This window comes from Lissotriton helveticus, chromosome 3_2, assembly GCF_964261635.1.
Source record: "Lissotriton helveticus chromosome 3_2, aLisHel1.1, whole genome shotgun sequence".
NCBI lineage: Eukaryota > Metazoa > Chordata > Amphibia > Caudata > Salamandridae > Lissotriton > Lissotriton helveticus.
This window is the reverse complement of record NC_136062.1, coordinates 48,546,331-48,564,840: the sequence shown is the minus strand read 5'-3', so window position 1 is coordinate 48,564,840 and position 18,510 is coordinate 48,546,331. Positions and strand designations below refer to the sequence as shown.

General features: G+C 47.1%; 1 protein-coding gene across 3 annotated transcripts in view; it reads left to right on the top strand.

Moving 5' to 3' along the window:
- Positions 1-18,510, top strand: part of SLC12A1 (solute carrier family 12 member 1) — a 425,119-nt gene that overhangs the window by 296,371 nt on the left and 110,238 nt on the right. For all 3 annotated transcript variants that reach the window (XM_078684807.1, XM_078684808.1, XM_078684809.1), the window contains exon 20: positions 6,763-6,845. In XM_078684807.1, the coding sequence (XP_078540933.1) occupies positions 6,763-6,845 (83 nt within the window). The remainder of the gene's footprint in view (positions 1-6,762; positions 6,846-18,510) is intronic.

Genomic DNA, 18,510 nt, shown 5'->3' with positions numbered 1-18,510 from the left:
ATAGGTTTAGCGCTTTAATAGGGGGAGGGTAGGATCGCTACTGGGCAGCTATGCTGAATTCTCCTTCCCTACGCACCTCCTCTCCCTCAACAGTCAAATCCAGAGGTGCGGCATAGCAAATTGAGTCTGTATTCCACCAGAGGCCAGACGCTGGCTAAATAAATGCAGGAAAGGCCCCCAGCTAATAGCTCTCTTGGCTCAGAAGGCACTTGTCCCACACTGTATAGTCTAAGCTGGGGGGACGAAACCACCCTAATCGGCAAGGCAGTAACACCACCGCCCGTCGATCTACGGGCCGAGTGCAGGCCTCAGCACACTCAGGGCACGGGGGTTAATGGCAACAGGGCCTCGCAAACCTTTGCATTGTCTCTGCCAGCAGGAGTCTCCGTGCACCCGGGATCAATCCAGCGCAGCTCGCGGACTGCAGCTGTCACTCCGGGCCTCCCGCTCACAGCCGCAGCAGGGCCTCACACTACCAGACGGCGGCAGGGAAAGAGGGGACCCACCAGCAGTTCTCATTTCCCGCCCTCCACTGGCGCTATGTCTGTCCGCCGATGCACGGACCGAGCCCCCAAGGGGTAGCAGCATGCCGCCCCTTCACTCCTCACCTCAGTTGCACCGGAGGGGCAGCCATCTCGTCCAGCAGAGCTTCGCAGGTCTCTCAGAAGCCGGGCTCACGCAGCTGGATTCTCTGCCCCAACAGAGTCACCCTTCACTCTGATTCCCTTTGGACGTCAGCATGTTCAAAGCCCACTGCACACTCAGCTAAAGGCAAGAGCCCGGAGCGTCACGGGCAGGCCGCCCCTGGAGGGAAAAAATGGCGGGCGCCATAAGTCACTTGTCAGCTCTTGGACCCCCGCAAGCACAGCGGCCCGGGACACCGCCTCTGCACAGCACACCAGGCAGGGGGCCCAACGCAGACCCCTCGGATCCACCGCCACTCGCGTCTGGCAGCCTCACTGAGCCCAATCACCAGGGCCCTCGATAGATCCGCCGGGCCGCAGCAAGGCCGGGACCGGGCAGACCACTTCTCGAGTCGGGGGCGTCGCTGAGATCAAAATGCGGCTGCCAGCAGCACCAGGACAGCGACATGCAGCGCTCCTTCCATTGGTAAGTGCAGATGGGCAGCAGAGTGGGCGATATCACAAGGCTGTTAGCTGGCGGCGCTGGAGGGATAGGAAAGAACGTCCTACCTCGCCACCATCTTGGCCACACCCCAGAACACTCTTTTCAGTCTACAAAACATGGTTTATTACCTGTTGAAACTGTGTTTTTTAGATCGCAGCCTACGTTTGCTAAAGACATCTTGGGGACATTTATAAAGTTGACCTAGTAATGCATTCCGCCTGTTGCTTACCATTAGTTTGGTAGTTTGTACCTCACATTTTCTGGCTGTCTATTTTGCTGGCTTTATTTGCTTTAAGCTGTCTAGCTCGAGTGCGTCCCTCCCGTTGCCCAAACCTTGTTTACTTTATTTATTCCACAGGCTCGCTTTCTGTAAACAGGCCTTTAAATCTTGTTCTTATCTTGTCACATTTGCTGTGTAATCAAAGACAGAGGTCAAATGTCTGGCTGTGTCTTCTAGGGAGCTTGCTGTTTATTTTTCTTTCTCTGACTTCAAAGTGAGATGATTTATGTGACAATCATGCTGGCTGCTTGGGTCTGCTTGAGGAAGGCTCTACAATATTTTTTTTCTAGCACACAACAAAATGTAAATGTCTGTAAATTAACTATGCTGACGGTCAAATCAATATATTGGGTATTGACATTTCCAGACATTATTGCTTATGCGCTGTATACTTTTATCAGGAAAACTGTATGTGAGTGCAAATGTAATGTTAATTTTTATTGAAGATGTGTTCTCTGTAATGCCAGTGCGCTACCATACCATGCATATTCCACATTACCCCACTCCACTCTACTTGCAGCACTAAATGCCAGTGCGCTCTACTCTGCACCACTCCACACTACGGCACTCCACTCCGCATCACTGCATTCTTCTCATCCCCACTCCACTCTACACCTCTCTACTCTACACCACCCCCGTTCTACTCTATACCTGTACACTCTACCCTACTCTACTCTACACCACTGCCCTCTACGCTACTCTGTGCCACACCACTCTATGCCACCCTATTCCGCAACACTGCCCTCTATGTCAATGCACTCTACTCTGTACCACTCCACTGTACATCAGTACACTGTATACCAATCCCCTCTAAGCCACTCTGATCTACTCTGCACCACTGCACTCTACTCTTAAGCAACCTATTCTATGCCACTGCACCCAGTGCCACTGCACTCAGTACCATTCTATGCCACTGCACTATTTGCCAATGCACTCTACAACTCTTTACTCAAAACAAATTCCCTCTATGTCAATGTAGTTTGCACCGCTGCACTCTATAACACTATACTCTATGCTACTATATTCTATCCCACTGCACTCTATGCCATTGTACTCTGTCACTGTACTCTACACCACTGTATTCTACTCTGTGTCACTGCGCTCTACACCACTCTGTTCTACTCTGCACCACTCTACTGTGCGCCATTGCACTTTAGGACACTCTACTGTATACCACTGCACTCTACATCACTTAACTTTACTCTAAAACAATCTACTTTATTCCACCGCAGCCTATGTCACTCTATTCCACTCTGCGCCACCGACTCTACACCACTCCACTCTTTACCACTCCATTCCGCGCAACTGCACTCTGCACCAAGGCACCCTGCACAACGTTACTCAAAACCAATACACTCTAAACCCCTGCACTCTATATCAGTCTACTCTGCACCACTTTCCTGTACACCACTATCCTCTACTTTATGCCACTGCACTCTATTCTACACCATTGCACTCGCTTTACTCTGCACCACTCTACACCACTGCACTCTGCACCACTGCACTATGCACCACTCTACTCTGCACCACTCTACTCTGCACCACCCTCTACTCTGCACCACTCTCTACTCTGCGCCACTCTACTCTATGCCTCTGCACTCTTTTCTGCACCACTCTATGCTACTCTACACCAATGCACTCTATGCCACTCTGATTCACTGTGCACCACTGCACTCTGACACTGCACTCTATGCCACTTCACTCTACGCCTCTCTACTCTACTCTCCTCTCACCTATGCTCTATGCGAGTGCACTCTACTATGCACCACTGCACTCTTTGCCACTACTGGACTCTGCACCACTACAGTGTAGGCCACTTCATTCTGTACCACTCCACTCTATGCCACGCCACTCTGCAACACTGCAACACTGCAAGCTATGCAAGTGCACTGTTCACCACTACTCGATACCACTCCACTCTACCCTGCACCACTCCACTCTAAGCTACTTTACTCTCAAACAATCTACTCTACCCCTCTGCGCTCAATGCCACTGCACGTTATACTACTCTACTCTGCACCACTCCACTCTATGGTGCTGCAATCAACACGGTGCCACTCAACTCCACACCACTACTCTAAGCCACTGCACTCTACCATGTACCACTATACTCTACCCTGCACCACTCCACTCTACTCTGAAACAATCTACTCTATGCCAATCCACCCTAAACCACTCTAATCTACTCTGCACCACTACTCTCTACAAAACTGTAGTCTATACCACTGCACTCTACACCACTTCACTCTACTCTGAAACAATGTATTCTATGCCACTCCTGTCTACACCACTCTATTCCACTCTGCGCCACTCCACACTACGCCACTCTATTCTTCACCAATGCACTCTATGCCACTGCATTCTACACAAATGCACTCTACACCACTTTACCCACAAGCAATTCACTCTACACCACTGCAATCTGTCAATCTACTCTGCACCAGTGCACTGTGCACCAGTATACTCTACACCACTCTACTCTACACCACTCTACACCATTGCACTGTCACTTTACTCTGCACCACTCTGCGCCACTGCATTCTACGCCAATGCACTCTATGCTGCACTACTCTACACCACTGCCCTCTACAACACTCTACTCTGCAGCATTGCACTCTCTGCCACTGAACTCTATGCCACTCCACTCTGTGCCCCTCTCTCTGCGCCACTTTACTCTATGCCTCTCACAGCACTCCACTCTATGCCAATGCAGTCTATGCCAATCTAATATACTTTGCACCACTGCACTCTATGACACTGCACTGTACGCCACTCCAGACTAAGGCCACTCTATTCTACACCATGGCACTCTATGCCACTGCCTTCTACACCAAATCACTCTACATCACATTACTCAAACCAATACAATCTACGCCACTGCACTCTGTCAATCTACTCTGCACCACTACAGTGTGCACCACTATACTCGACACCACTCTACACCATTGCACTCTATTCCACTGCCTTCCACACCAAAGCACTGTACATCACACCACCCTACACCACTGCACTCTACTTCACTCTACTCTGCAGCATTGCACTTTCTGCCACACAATTCTGTCTGTGCCAACCCTACTCTGCATCACTTTACTCTATGCCACTGCACTCTACTCTGCACCAATGTGCTCTACTCTACTGCACTTTATGCTAATGCACTCAACGCCACTCTAACTTACTGTGTACCACTTCACTCTATGACACTGCACTTTACGCCACTCTACTCTGCACCACTCTGTGCCAGTGCATTCTATCCCATTCTACTATGCACTCTTCACCACTGCACTCTTCACCGTGCCACTCTATGTCATGCCACTCTATGCCACTCCACTCTGTAACAACACATTCTACGCCAGTGCACTCTACACCACTACTCTATACACTCCACTCTACCCTGTACCATTCCACTCTATACTGCACTACTTCACTCTACAGCAATTCCCTCTACTCTGAAACAATCTACTCTGCGTCACTGCAATCAATGCTGTGCCCTCTACTCCAGACCACTATACTCTATGCCACTGCGCTCTACGCTGCACCACTATACTGTACCTGCACCACTCCGCTGTACTCTGAAACAATGTACTCTATATCACTGCACTCTATGCCACTCTGCTCCAATCTTTGCCACTGCAGTCTAGGTTATGACCCCTTTACTCAAAACCAATGCACCCTATACCACTTCAGCTATACCAACTGCTTTGCACCACAGCACTTTACGCCACTATACTCTACAACATTCTAAGGTGTACAACTGCACTCTACGTCACTCCATTCTACACTGCACTCTGTACACCACTGCTCTCTGCACCACTCTATGACCCTGCACCACTCTATGACCTGCACCAATCTACGACCGTGCACCACTCTATAACTCTGCACTTCTCTACAACTCTTCCTCCGTCTGTGACCCTTCACCACTTTTTGACCCTGCACCACCCAATAACCCTATGACCCTACACCCTATGACCCTGCATCCTATGACCTTGCACCACTCAACTCTATGCCACTCTTCTGCACTCTACGCCACTGCACTGCACTCCACACCACTCTACTCTACACCGCTCCACTCTACCCTGCACCACTCTACTCTACTCTGCACTTCTCAACTCTACCCTGCACCACTCCACTCTATGCCATTTCACTCTATCCCACTTCACTCTATGCCATTCTGCTCTACCCTACATCACTCAACTCTATGCCACTCAACTCCACTCTGTGCCCCTCCATCCAATTGCACTCTACCCCACTGCAATTTACTCTGTACCACTCTACTCTCTGCCACTGCACTCTATGCTACTCCACATCGCTGCACTCTACGCCAATGCACTCTACACCACTTTACTCAAAACCAATGCACTCTATGCCAATCTACTCTGCACCACTGTACTTTATGCTACTTCACAATAGGCCACTCTACTCAACTCTTCGACACCCCACTTTATGATGCTATACTCCATTAAACTTTGATCCACTGGCACTCTAATCTACAGCACTCTACTCCACACTATTCCATTCTATGACACTACTCCACTCTACGGCACTCTATGCATCTCCTCTGACACTTTACTCCACTCTATTCTATGACACACTACTCCACTCTATGCCACTCCACGCTGACAATCTACTCCTCTCTTTGCCACTCTACGCAACACACTCGACACCACTCCACTCTGTTGTACACCACTCCACAACACTATGTGCTCCTCCATCTCATGACACTCTACTCAACTCTGACACTCTACTCCACTCAACTCTGTGCCCTTCCACTCTGACACTCTACTCCCTCCACGACACTCCACAACACTCCCACAACACTGTATGCTACTCCATGACACTCCACTTCACGCCGCTGAACTCTACTGTAAGATACTCTATGCAACTCCACTTTACGACACTCCACTTGACTCTCCTTTACCCCACTAACTTTTAGCCATACTGAACCGCAGCCACGCTCATGTACAAAATTGCTAAGACGTATTTTCCATTGCTTATTAAACTTAGTAACACTCACTGTGCATTGATCGCACCTCGTTAGTACCAGTTTAATACCCAAATGTAGCAATAAGCAACAGAAAGGTGACCAGTCAAGTATTCCGAAGCACCTTCCACTGCACGGCAACACGTGTCACTAAAGTCTTAGTATCATTTGAACCATTTGAGTTAGAAACAAAATTTGGTTTATTTGTTAACATCTGCAGATTACGCGGCTGATAATGAATTATGTTGCAAATGCGTCAAATCTACTATTATGCGAAAATTGCTGCAACCGCACACTCGTGTTATTCCAGTGGCCCTGGTTACACCTTTATGATCAGCATCAGAATTGACTAAAGTTGTTTTCATTATTTCTCTAGTGATGGTTTTGACTTCGAGTATGGCGTAATTATTGCCAGGATTAGTCAAGGCTTTGACATCTCGAAAGTCCTGCAGGTACAAGGTAGGTCTTCACTAATAAACGTACACAATATGGTAATGCTTTGTTTAATGTTGCACCCCATTTGCCCTGAACACCCGCAGTGTATTTTCGGCTTCCTATTGGCTCGTTAGACATGGTCTAAGGCTTGGCCTAGCCTGTGGTGCTGCACTGGCATTAGTGCGCGCAACCACAGACACCCCTTCGTACCGTTTGTACAGAGGGGTCTCTTGCCTGGTAAATAGTGGAGTTCTGGTGGTTTTTACTGATTCGTCCGCAACGATGAATCCTGATGATGGCAGCAGATGGAGCTCAGCGCTGTTATTGAATTTGTCTTGAAAATATTGCTGGTATTATACAAATGCAATTTAAAAAACGTTATGGTTTATAATCTTTAAAACTCCATGCATAGCAGAGAACTTGGTGTACTGCACAATGATTGGTTGGGATTTAACATGAGCATCTAAATGCAGCAGTGATTTTTCAGAAATAATACCTGGTGCCTGAGCTAGTTCTGAAAATAACACACTTCTGCCATCTGCTGGACATTTTGTACTTTTTGTGCCGGCTCTCCGTTCAGTATTCTGCTGGTTTCTTGATAGCACTTCACCAGACAACACGGTAGAAACTGACATCTTCTGACTGGAACAAGGGGCACTGGAATGAAACCAGCTACTCAGTACGTCAGAGAAACTGAATTAAAGGCCTGATCTGCCCACAAGATAAATTAAACCCCAAGCGCAGACCCTTTGACATTTAATATATCATGCCCAAAACATTCTGTCCTGCATTTTGTACAGTTATTACGGACACTGCATATGAGCAGTGCATTCTGGGTATCTACCCTGTTCAACATCGCACCTGCCATGTGATGACGTTTAGTTTTTTATTCTTATAAATAGTTTGTAACTGTCCTTTTCTGATTTCTTTTTAACACTATCACTTTCATTTATTCTGGTAACATGAAAGGCTGAAGCCAGAGGTGTGTCACAAGCTTGAATGTTGAATTATATAGCAGAGCGACCTCCCAGAGTAGCACATCATAATTCTGGGGCTTAAAGAGCATCACACCTATTATCTCTGGGTTCTTTGACCTCACTACACAATTTGTCTCTTCCTTGTATCTTTTACTACATTTGAGGTGTCTTACCTCTACAGACAAGTATGCACGTTACAGGCAAATGTGATTCTTATTTGTGCTACTGGGTATGGGAAATGATGTATGACGTTACAACGCAGGCTATTACAACGCCTGCCTTTACAACGCGGTTTTTACATCGCAAACCTTTACAACGCATAGCGCTTAGAGGTGATGGATAGTGATAAGTTTAATTTTCTATTCCAACTCCAGTCCCCGTGGACACTAGGGAAGGTGTTGGATAGAAAATTAAACTTATTCCCTATCCTAGAGCGCCCCCCAGCGCAATGCGTTGTAATGGTTTGCGTTGTAATGACCGCGTTGTAATGGTAGTGCGTTGTAAAAGTTTCGTTGTAAAGGTTGTTCACCATGGGAAACGTTATGAGAGATGGAAGTTGGGGTACACTCGGAGATTAAGTGGAGATGGGTGACATGAAGTCATTGCTAGATTACAACCGTAATTTTACAATGGCTAAACATGACAGGCTTACATATGCACAATTACAGCTCTGTGCACTTCAATTGGAAATATATCAGCTGCTATTAGTCAGCCCAGTTTGAGATAGTTCTCTCTAGGTTTGAAACTATGAAAGGGCTTGTTTCGGCTGTGCTTGCCATCTTAAACTAGGGCATTGGGACCAATAAATGGAATGATAAAACACAGTGGAGAAAAGAGCCTGGAAACGAGTTCTAAGATATGTGATGGGGCAGAAGCTCCTGTAGAATGTCCAACACTTTCAGGAGCCTTCTTCTTTGGGAAACAATGTAAAATAAGAATGAGATGATGTCTTACCCCAGGCAGACTGAATCCTATACACCCAGGTTGTTCTAATGGTTGGTGGAGATGTGGCACAGAGGTGAGAAAGAAGCTACGCATCTGCTGGGACTGCTAAATATTAGAAATATTTTGGAAGTGTTGACTCATACCGCCAAAATTGTTGGAATCCCCATTTTTCAATGGACTTTAAACAAGCTGTCTTTGATAACATTAGGCAGACAGGGATATATTTCTTCTAATTTGGTGTTTGTCGTCAATTGTATTGAACGTCTTTAAAAATTCAAAAAAGTAAATGTTATGTACCAAAAAGAAAGAATGAAAAGAAAAAAGCACTGGCAACAAAGTTTTCTGAGCTGTAGTACTGAAGTGCAAATTCTTTCTAGTCAGATGTACCCATGCGATCAGGTCAAGCGCCATCACTAGCAGTGCAAGAGAGCCAAAACTGAAGTGAATTGTCTCATTGGTGCTGAAACGATTTTTAGAGTTGGGATGCTGGCCAATAAAGTTATCTCACGAAACGCATAGGGGATATTTGACAGAAACCATGCAATAGTTGGCAGTGGAACCTTACAGAAGCTTGCACCTAACCTGCTTTCCCCAACTTTATATAGGCAAAGGGAAGTACCCCAAATACGTGTGCACACAGTGTAAGCACGCACTGTCACGGTGCAGTCCTCAACTGGACTTAACAAAGTTTAACAAATACAAACCAGTTGGTGCACCACCTTACGAACAATGTCACAAAATTACAAAATCTGTGTCCAAGGGAACGCGGTGTCGTCTCCTTCCGATATAAGGTCTTGACCTTATATCGGAAGGAGACGACGCCGTGTTCCCGATTTTGCACTTATCATGGTGCGGAACTGTTGATTTCACCTGCTTTGGCCCACCTTATTTGTGTGTGACCAGGCGGCTCTATATATTTGGAAGCAGTTTGGAAATCCGGCATCTGTTAATAAGATATAGCCATTTATATTCAATTTAAAATATATACAGAGTGATCCAGTTGTCCATTCTACAGCTATATCCATATGCTGATTATTTTTAATTTGCTACGGGTATTTTTGACGTCATATGTTAGTATCACCTCGCATATGCCCTGAAGAAGTCTAAAGTTGTGGACTAAATGAGTTGGCTGGTCTACTCAACATGGTTTATGATATGTATAAATTACATTTTAATTAAATAAAAAGGATGACTTGAAGAAACAACCCTGGACGCAGATTTTATAATTTTGTGACATTGTTCATAAGGGGATATTTAACAGAGTATCTTTGAAAACACAAACAATGCTGCTCGAGGAAGAATATTTGAAGGGCCCTTTTATTGCTTATTTTTCATCTAAACATTATCAGATTTCATTGTGGTGCAGTGTCATAACGTGATTGCCTGACCCTGTATGTGACAGGACAGGCAAGGGTGGAAAGGGCGTGGGAAGAAGAGGAAGTGAGGGGAGGAAAAGTTAGTTAGGAGGTACACACGTGAAATAAAGACGTGTCCAACTCACCTCCTCGGCTCCAGTGTTTTCTTTGGGTGTAAAGCGACAATGGCGACGAGGGTGGGATCCCAAGACTAAATCCCACGTCGCTCCAGCACCCTGCTGCCCGCGAGCAGCCGAACACCCCGAGCCTGCAGCCCACGTCGGAGCGGTGAGTGAGCAGACGAAGACGCGCTCACCCGCTGCCCGGTTGCTATCAAAACGGTGCCAAAGGGGGAAGCCGTCCTCCAGGGAAAGCGACCCTGATACCTAACAACCCTGCGGCTGTGACCGGGAAAGAGCGCGAAAGACGCTGTGGCCACCCGGTAGAAAGAAAAGGGCGCGAAAGACGCTGCAGCCACAAGGAGGAGAGCGCGAGAGACGCTGCGGCCACAAATGGACAGGGTGAGTCCCTGAAGTTAAGCGACAGCCCCCAGCATAGTAGTTTCCCTAAAACTACCAGCGAGCACCCTGCAGCACGCTCCTACAATTAAACTCGCCTCACACAACCAGAGCCACGTGTCACAAACGGCGGCCATCTTAAAGTCAGGCGTCGCCCATAGACTTGAATGCACACCCTCTGTGTCGGCCATCTTGAAGTCAGGCAACTGAAAATAAGTGCAACAAGCATCCATACAAAGGAATGTCTGTACAACCCAGCTCTTCCAGTGACACAGGGGGGTCGCCAGCAACTCCAGCCCTACCAAATAATCCCACAGTGATGGCTCAAGGGCCCCCAGCAATCATGGGACTGTCATATCTCAGGCCACCTGAGCCTCTAGAACTCACCTCCGGCAGCAGCATGGGCCCCAAGTGGAAAAGCTGGTCCGAGGACTTTGAAGACTACATGACTGGGTCGCAAGTACAAGACCCCAAGCAGAAGCTAATTGCCCTACGAAACCTAGTGGGGAAAGATATTGCCCAAATCATCAAAGAGCTGCCTGACGCAGCCACAGCCTCATACGATGACGTCAAGGGAACTCTAGACCGGCAATTCTTACCCAAGTACAACCTTGACTACGAACGGTATACGTTCAATCTAGCCGCGCAGGAGAAAGAGGAACGAATGTGCGACTTCATACTGCGCATACGACGGCTAGCCCGACACTGCAGCTTTGACGACTTCAACACTGAGGATGCCCTACGGCTCCGCATAATTGCAGGGTGTCAATCTGAATCATTACGACGGCGCTTACTGAAGAAGCGCTATTCATTAGAAGAAATTGAAGAAATGACACGCATAAACGATCAGGCGGAAGACCACGCCAAGAAAATGGAGACAAGTAAACCAGACAAGACGGAACAAGCATTCAGGCTTCAAGCCCACAAGGATCAGAAACACCAGTACGATCGGCGGAAATCAAACAAGTCAACATATCACGCTTCATCTCGAAGATCTGGAACAGGCCATAGATCACGGGAAGCACGACAGTCTAAATCCAACAAGCCTGCATCGACCTGTTACAGATGTGGACAAGATTACCCTCACTCGGGCCAATGCCCAGCCATGGGACAGCGATGCCACCGCTGTGGCAGAGACAACCACTTCGAAGTTGTCTGCCAGACCAGGTCGTCGAGACAGAGATCATCGCGCTCAAGACGAAGATCATCGCGGCCCCGATCCTCGACACATCATCATGCACGGGCAGTCAGAGAACGGGAAAGACGCTCGACCAGCTCCTCCCGATCCAGTGATCACTCCCTCAGATCACGTCAGTCACGCCGATCGAGGTCAACATCCAGCGACTCCGTGACTCACACACCAGTGTCCCAAGACCGTGACGAATACATATGCATGGTCTCAGATCCAGATCGTTTGAGGAAATATCCGAAACTCGACATCCGAATTGGAAACCACCCAGCAAAATTCGTCCTTGACTCAGGTGCCTCACTAAACTACATCTGTGCCTTAGAACATCAAAGCATGAAGTCACGTCCCGCACTGGAACCGGCCGCGGTGAGAATATTCACGTGGATGTCCCGGAAACCATTGCCATGCCTCGGCCGATTTCACACCACCCTATCATACAGGGACCGAGCAATTCCAGCATACATCCATGTTGTAGAAGGTCCAGACGTAGCTGACTGCCTACTCAGTTTGCCAACGGCGGAACGGCTCAGACTGGTAGAACTTCTCTACATGACCGAAGACACTCCAGACATCGTTGCGAAGTTCCCCAACCTCTTTAAAGGACTTGGAAAGTTAAACCACTTCAAGGTCAAACTACACATAGATGAACGAGTAATGCCCGTAGCACAACACCATCGGAAAGTACCATTCCATCTGCAACAAGCAGTCGACGATGAACTGCAAGAACTACTCAGGACTGACATCATTGAACGCACGTCCGGCCCTACTCCGTGGATATCACCTGTGGTGGTCGTTCCCAAACTGGGACAGAACAACAAAGTGCGCCTATGTGTGGACATGCGTGCAGCCAACGTAGCCATCGAGCGAGAACGTCACCCTGGCCCACACATCAGTGACATGATTGCCCGTCTCAATGGAGCCACCATGTTCTCAAAGCTGGATCTCAATAAGGGCTACCACCAGCTTGAACTTCATGAAAGATCTCGTTACATCACCACATTTACAACACACCAAGGCCTATTTCGCTACAAACGCCTAAACTTTGGCATATCATCTGCCGCCGAAATCTTCCAGGAAACAATCAGGCGTGTGATCCAAGGAATACCAAACACCTTCAACTATAGTGACGACCTACTGGTGTATGGCAAAGACCAAACTGAACATGACACTGCCCTTGATAGAGTTTGCCATGCCCTACTCAGTGCAAACCTAACCCTGAACACTGCCAAATGTGAATTCCACAAATCGAACCTGAAATTCTATGGTCACATATTCTCTAAAGATGGCATGACTCCAGATCCGGAAAAAGTCTCAGCCCTTGCAGACACACCAATCCCACAAGATGTGAGCGACCTTCGCTCTTTCCTAGGCATGGCGAGCTACTGGGCCCGTTACATTCAGGACTTTGCCACACTCAGCCACCCTCTGCGAGAACTCACCCGCCAAGGTCAGCCATTCGAATGGACGGATGCATGCCATGGATGTATGACGTTATAACGCATACTTTTACTCCGCAGACCATTACAACGCGACTTTTACACCGCATACCGTTACAACGCATAGCGCCTTGGGGCGCTGGATAGTGGTAAGTATAATTTACTATTCTAACTCCAGTCCCCGTGGACCCTAGGGAAGGTGTTGGATAGTAAATTATACTTATTACCTATCCTAGAGCGCCCCCCAGCGCAATGCGTTGTAATGGTATGCGGAGTAATGGTCGCGTTGTAATGGGTCTGCGGAGTAAAAGATCCGTTGTAACGGGTGTATACCGCATGCCATCGCTCCTTCCAAAAGATCAAGAAAGCTGTCAGCTCCGCGATCAACCTAGCCTACTTTGATGCCAAAAAACGTACGGAACTCACCGTGGACGCCAGCCCGGTCGGGCTTGGTGCCATTCTTGCCCAATACACGGAGGACTCCGACCAGCGCCACATCATCGCGTACGCTAGTCGCAGCCTCACTGATACCGAGACCCGGTACTCTCAACCAGAGAAGGAAAGCCTGGCTGTGGTCTGGGCGTGTGAGCACTTCCACCTCTTTGTCTATGGCAAACATTTCACTATCGTCACGGACCACCAAGCCCTCATCACCATTTTCGGCAACCCTAAGGCCAAGATGCCTCCCCGCATCGAGCGATGGGGCCTCCGTCTTCAGGACTACATTTACACCATTGTCCACAAGCCTGGGAAATCGGAGAATCCTGCCGCCTATATGTCTCGTCACCCTATAGCCATGGCTGCTGCTCCGTCATCTGTTGCAGAAGAATACCTACACTTTGTCATCGATGCGGCATGTCCCCCCACTGTCCCGCTGGCAGCCATTCAGGAAGCATCCGTCCAAGACCCAACCCTTCAGGCTGTGTCGGAACGCATTCACAACAACTCATGGCGCCATGTACCGGATGATCAAAGTCCACAATCTTGTGAGCTCATTGCGTTTAAACATGTGCAGGACGAACTCTCCATCAGCAGTGAAGGTCTAATTCTGAGAGGGGGGAGGATCGTCATACCCCAAAGACTGAGACAAGGGGTCATCAATCTCGCCCATGAAGGCCACCGAGGGATAAGTGCCACCAAGAAGGCGTTACGGGAACGTGTCTGGTTCCCGACACTAGATCAAATGGTGGAGGCCACTCTCAAGGACTGCATATCATGCCATTTGGTAAGTCGAGACGAGCCCCCAGCTCCACTACAGATGTCGGAACTGCCTGAAGGAGTGTGGCAACAAGTTGCTGTAGATTTCTTTGGACCCCTGAAATCAAGTCAGTACATCATTGTCATTATGGACGAATACTCCCGTTTCCCCTTTGCACACCTCATACCTTCCACCAAAGCAACTGCGGTAATCCCAATACTTGACGAGACATTTGCAGCATGGGGCATTCCCCTACGTGTCAAATCGGACAATGGGCCCCCATTCAACGGCCATGAATTTGCTGATTTTGCAAAGCATCTTGATTTCAAACATCAAAAGATCACACCACTATGGCCTCAAGCCAACGGCATGGTGGAAAGGTTTATGGGAACGTTGAAGAAAGCAATACAACAAGCAGAACTGGCCCACAGAGACATTCAGCAAGCACTGAACGAAGTGCTGAGAGCCTACCACACCACGCCTCATAACACCACAGACCAATGTCCAGCTACTCTCATGCTAGGAAGAGTCCCACGCACTTGACTGCCCACCATAGGCAGCGCGAGTCAGTCTCGATCTCCGAACATTGATCATGAAACACTTGTCAATATCGATCAGGAGAAGAAACTGAAAATGAAGACATATGCTGATCAGCGCAGGCATGCGAAACACACTGATATCCGAGAAGGAGACTGGGTGGTAGTCCGACGAGATCGAGGAACAAAAGCAGATAGCCTCTACCTTGCTCTTCCTCTAAAGGTCAGCCGCCGAAAAGGAACCATGATCACGGCACAAGGTGATCACAAGAGAATTACACGAAACGTGTCACACTTCAAGAAGTGCAATTTCCAAGGGACAAACGACCGCCATCCCTGGGAATCGTCCACTGACTCTGAACACCAAAGCAGTAGCAGTGACCGTAGCCATTCCAGTCCAGCGAGACAGGAACCTCCCACCTACCACCGAAGCACTTCAGGACCATCTGAGAGACCCCGACGACAAACTCGACGGCCGGAACACCTCATCGAGATAATCTGAGACACAGTAAGACTTTGTACAAAAGGGGGAGATGTCATAACGTGATTGCCTGACCCTGTATGTGACAGGACAGGCAAGGGCGGAAAGGGCGTGGGAAGAAGAGGAAGTGAGGGGAGGCAAAGTTAGTTAGGAGGTACACACGTGAAATAAAGACGTGTCCAACTCACCTCCTCGGCTCCAGTGTTTTCTTTGGGTGTAAAGCGACATGCAGCAGCATATTTAGCAACCTTAGTTACAGCACTGGCCCTGGCTGTTTGCTTTGATGGGTCCAAGCCGCATGTGAATGACAGTTGAACAGGCCGATGGAAAGAGAGGGCTGACTGATAGACCTCCTCTGTAGCTGATTATAAGTGGTATAAAATTCCAACCCCTGTGCACACCCCTGTTTTCACAGGGGTCAGATTTACAAGGTGTGCGGATTTTATTTGTACCCACTAATTTTAAAGTAATAAAGGCTACAACCCCCGTTAAATGTGTCGACAAGTAAAACCTAGCAAATTTAAAGGGGTGTGGGGGGAGACCCACTGTAATATGCAGATTTTGTGCCCAAAGTACGAAGCTCTGCATTATTTGCTTATTTTTCAAAGGCAAGCCACTCCTGAGCACCAATGTAGGAAATTGGATTTTTGATTAAAGGGGCGGGGGGAGGGGATGAAGACCATTCTCAAGTAACAACCACAGTTCCTGTCAGGTTAAACCATAAACGTAATGAAATTAATCAGTGCTTAACCCTCTTGTAGCTTGGCACAAAAGTTGTCAAATTTAACTTAGAGGTACTGTGTTAAGTAATAATGCAGCACATAAACAGTAATATAATGAAAACACAATACAAGAAAAATCCCACACCAATTTAGAAAAATAGAGATTGCCACCAAGATAACAGAGGAACTGCAACAGCTGTCCCCTACCCTCCTTCAAAAATACTACTAATAAACGAAAAGAATCTACCTTACAATGAATTTCACGAGGGTAATTCTTTATATTTTTAATTTTTTCACAGAAGACATAAGGAAGAAATTAGTCATGTTCTGTCATTGTCGGGCATAAATGCTCACGGGGGTCTTGGCAGCCAACACTGTTGAGTTTTGGGCACATAGAATCAATCTACACCTACAACAGTTGCCATTGTAGTAAGGAGTGCCTGTCACACCACCCGGCCCCTACAGTTTTATCATACCTCACCTCCACCATTTGCCAGAAGACATTAAACTCTTTCTTCTACCTACTTCATACATTACTATCTTAGAGATACATGGGCAACCTACTACTACTTACCAATGGGCATCACAAAGAGATCCTTTCGCATAGCTACATAAGCCTCAATAGCAGCTGCACGGGGTGACCACGAAAAGAAAAGAACTGATGCACCAGCTGGAACAAAGTTTTTTGATGTTTAAACGCCTCTCGCTTGGGACGTTGCTTGCGTTGTAAAACTTGCGTTGTAACAGCATGCGTGGTAAAAGCATGCGTTGTAACAATGTACATCCGGAGAAAACATTGCATTTATGAAGGGCTTTGCATCCCCCTTCATTAATCGGCCACTGCTCCCACCAAGAGTAATTTAATCACTGTAGAGATTGGAAACTTAGAAATGCCCTCTCTATTTCAATGTAAAAATGTGGAGAATTAATCTAGTTCATTTATAACCATCTCCATGTTTGCGGGGTATGCGCTCTATACCAACATTTTATTGTTAAGATAATTTTGTCCAGTAGCTCCATTATCTTTTGCATGCTATGTTGGTCCTTTTACATTAGGGTACACCACAGAGATATATATCCAACGTTGGATGTCTGACTACACATTTCTTGATACTTTTGTGCCAAGTCTTAAATAGGTCACTATACTAATGCTATTTTATTCTGGAGAGGTTTTTGACTATCCCTTTCCCAAAATTATGCAGTAATCTCCTGACTGGAGGAAGTAACAGAGTGGCCAACAAACGATCTGTATCAAAACAACCTACCTTCTTCCTGTCTTTAAACCTCACGATTAGAATGCCAAATGTTGATGCCGTTGAAGCTGGGATTACTCATGTTTGCCCATGCTGATGATTTGAAATAAATGTTTTTAAATAGTTAGTCCTCTTGGATAATATTGTTTTCTAGTTCTAACCGGCATTAGATGCTGAATTTCAAAATGGCAATGTTTCTTCCCCATGTATCATGTGTATTTTTTAAGTCTTAATTGACTGGATCCTCACGGAGAAGTCAATCCAAAGTGGGGACTCATCACCCGGGTACCATTTTAATTTCTCTTTTCTTTATCCATTTACCCTCTCGTTGGTTTGAGGGTTAGCAGCTCCAAGTTACCCTAAGGAGCCCTACATTATGACTAAATTGGTATGTGTCTGGTAATGTCAAAATGTATTACATTGGGATCCTGAACGAGAGTAATTGCTCCTGTCCACTCACCACATTTTTCTGTAACCACATGTGCCGCATGCCAGTACATCGTGTCACATAAGCAAATGCAGTTCACAGCTACGAAAATCTTAACATAGTTCTTCCTATGCTAAAAATACTTTTATATAGTGGGTCCACTTCACAGAGATAAAATCAGACGAAACTGTCCTTTGTGAATACTGAAAGTCGTCAAGTTCAACTTTTGATATTCACAAAGGGTATTTACGAGCAGTAAATGCCCTTTTAAATGCCTTTGTGAATACCAAAAGTTGTAAAGTTAGACTTTCATCTCAGTTTACTTTTGTGAATCGGGCACGTTGTCTTTATCTTCTTTTTTTTAACAGATCATGGGGCACCATGGGCATCTTTTAAGCTGTAACATTTATTTTTATCACATACGTTTTGCTACCTAAGGCATTATTTAGTGGCACTTTACATAGAAGATTGGTTCTAAAACCTAACTAAGGGGCCGATTAGGATTGCGGTTTTCCCGCATCCTCCGGGATGCGGAAAAACCGCTGTGGAGCCTTCAAAGACCCCCTGCCAGATTAGGATGGCTGGGCGGTCAGGAAGACTGTCCGCAGCTTTTCCGCCGCGGTCGCCTTCCGACCGCGGCGGAAAAGCTCTA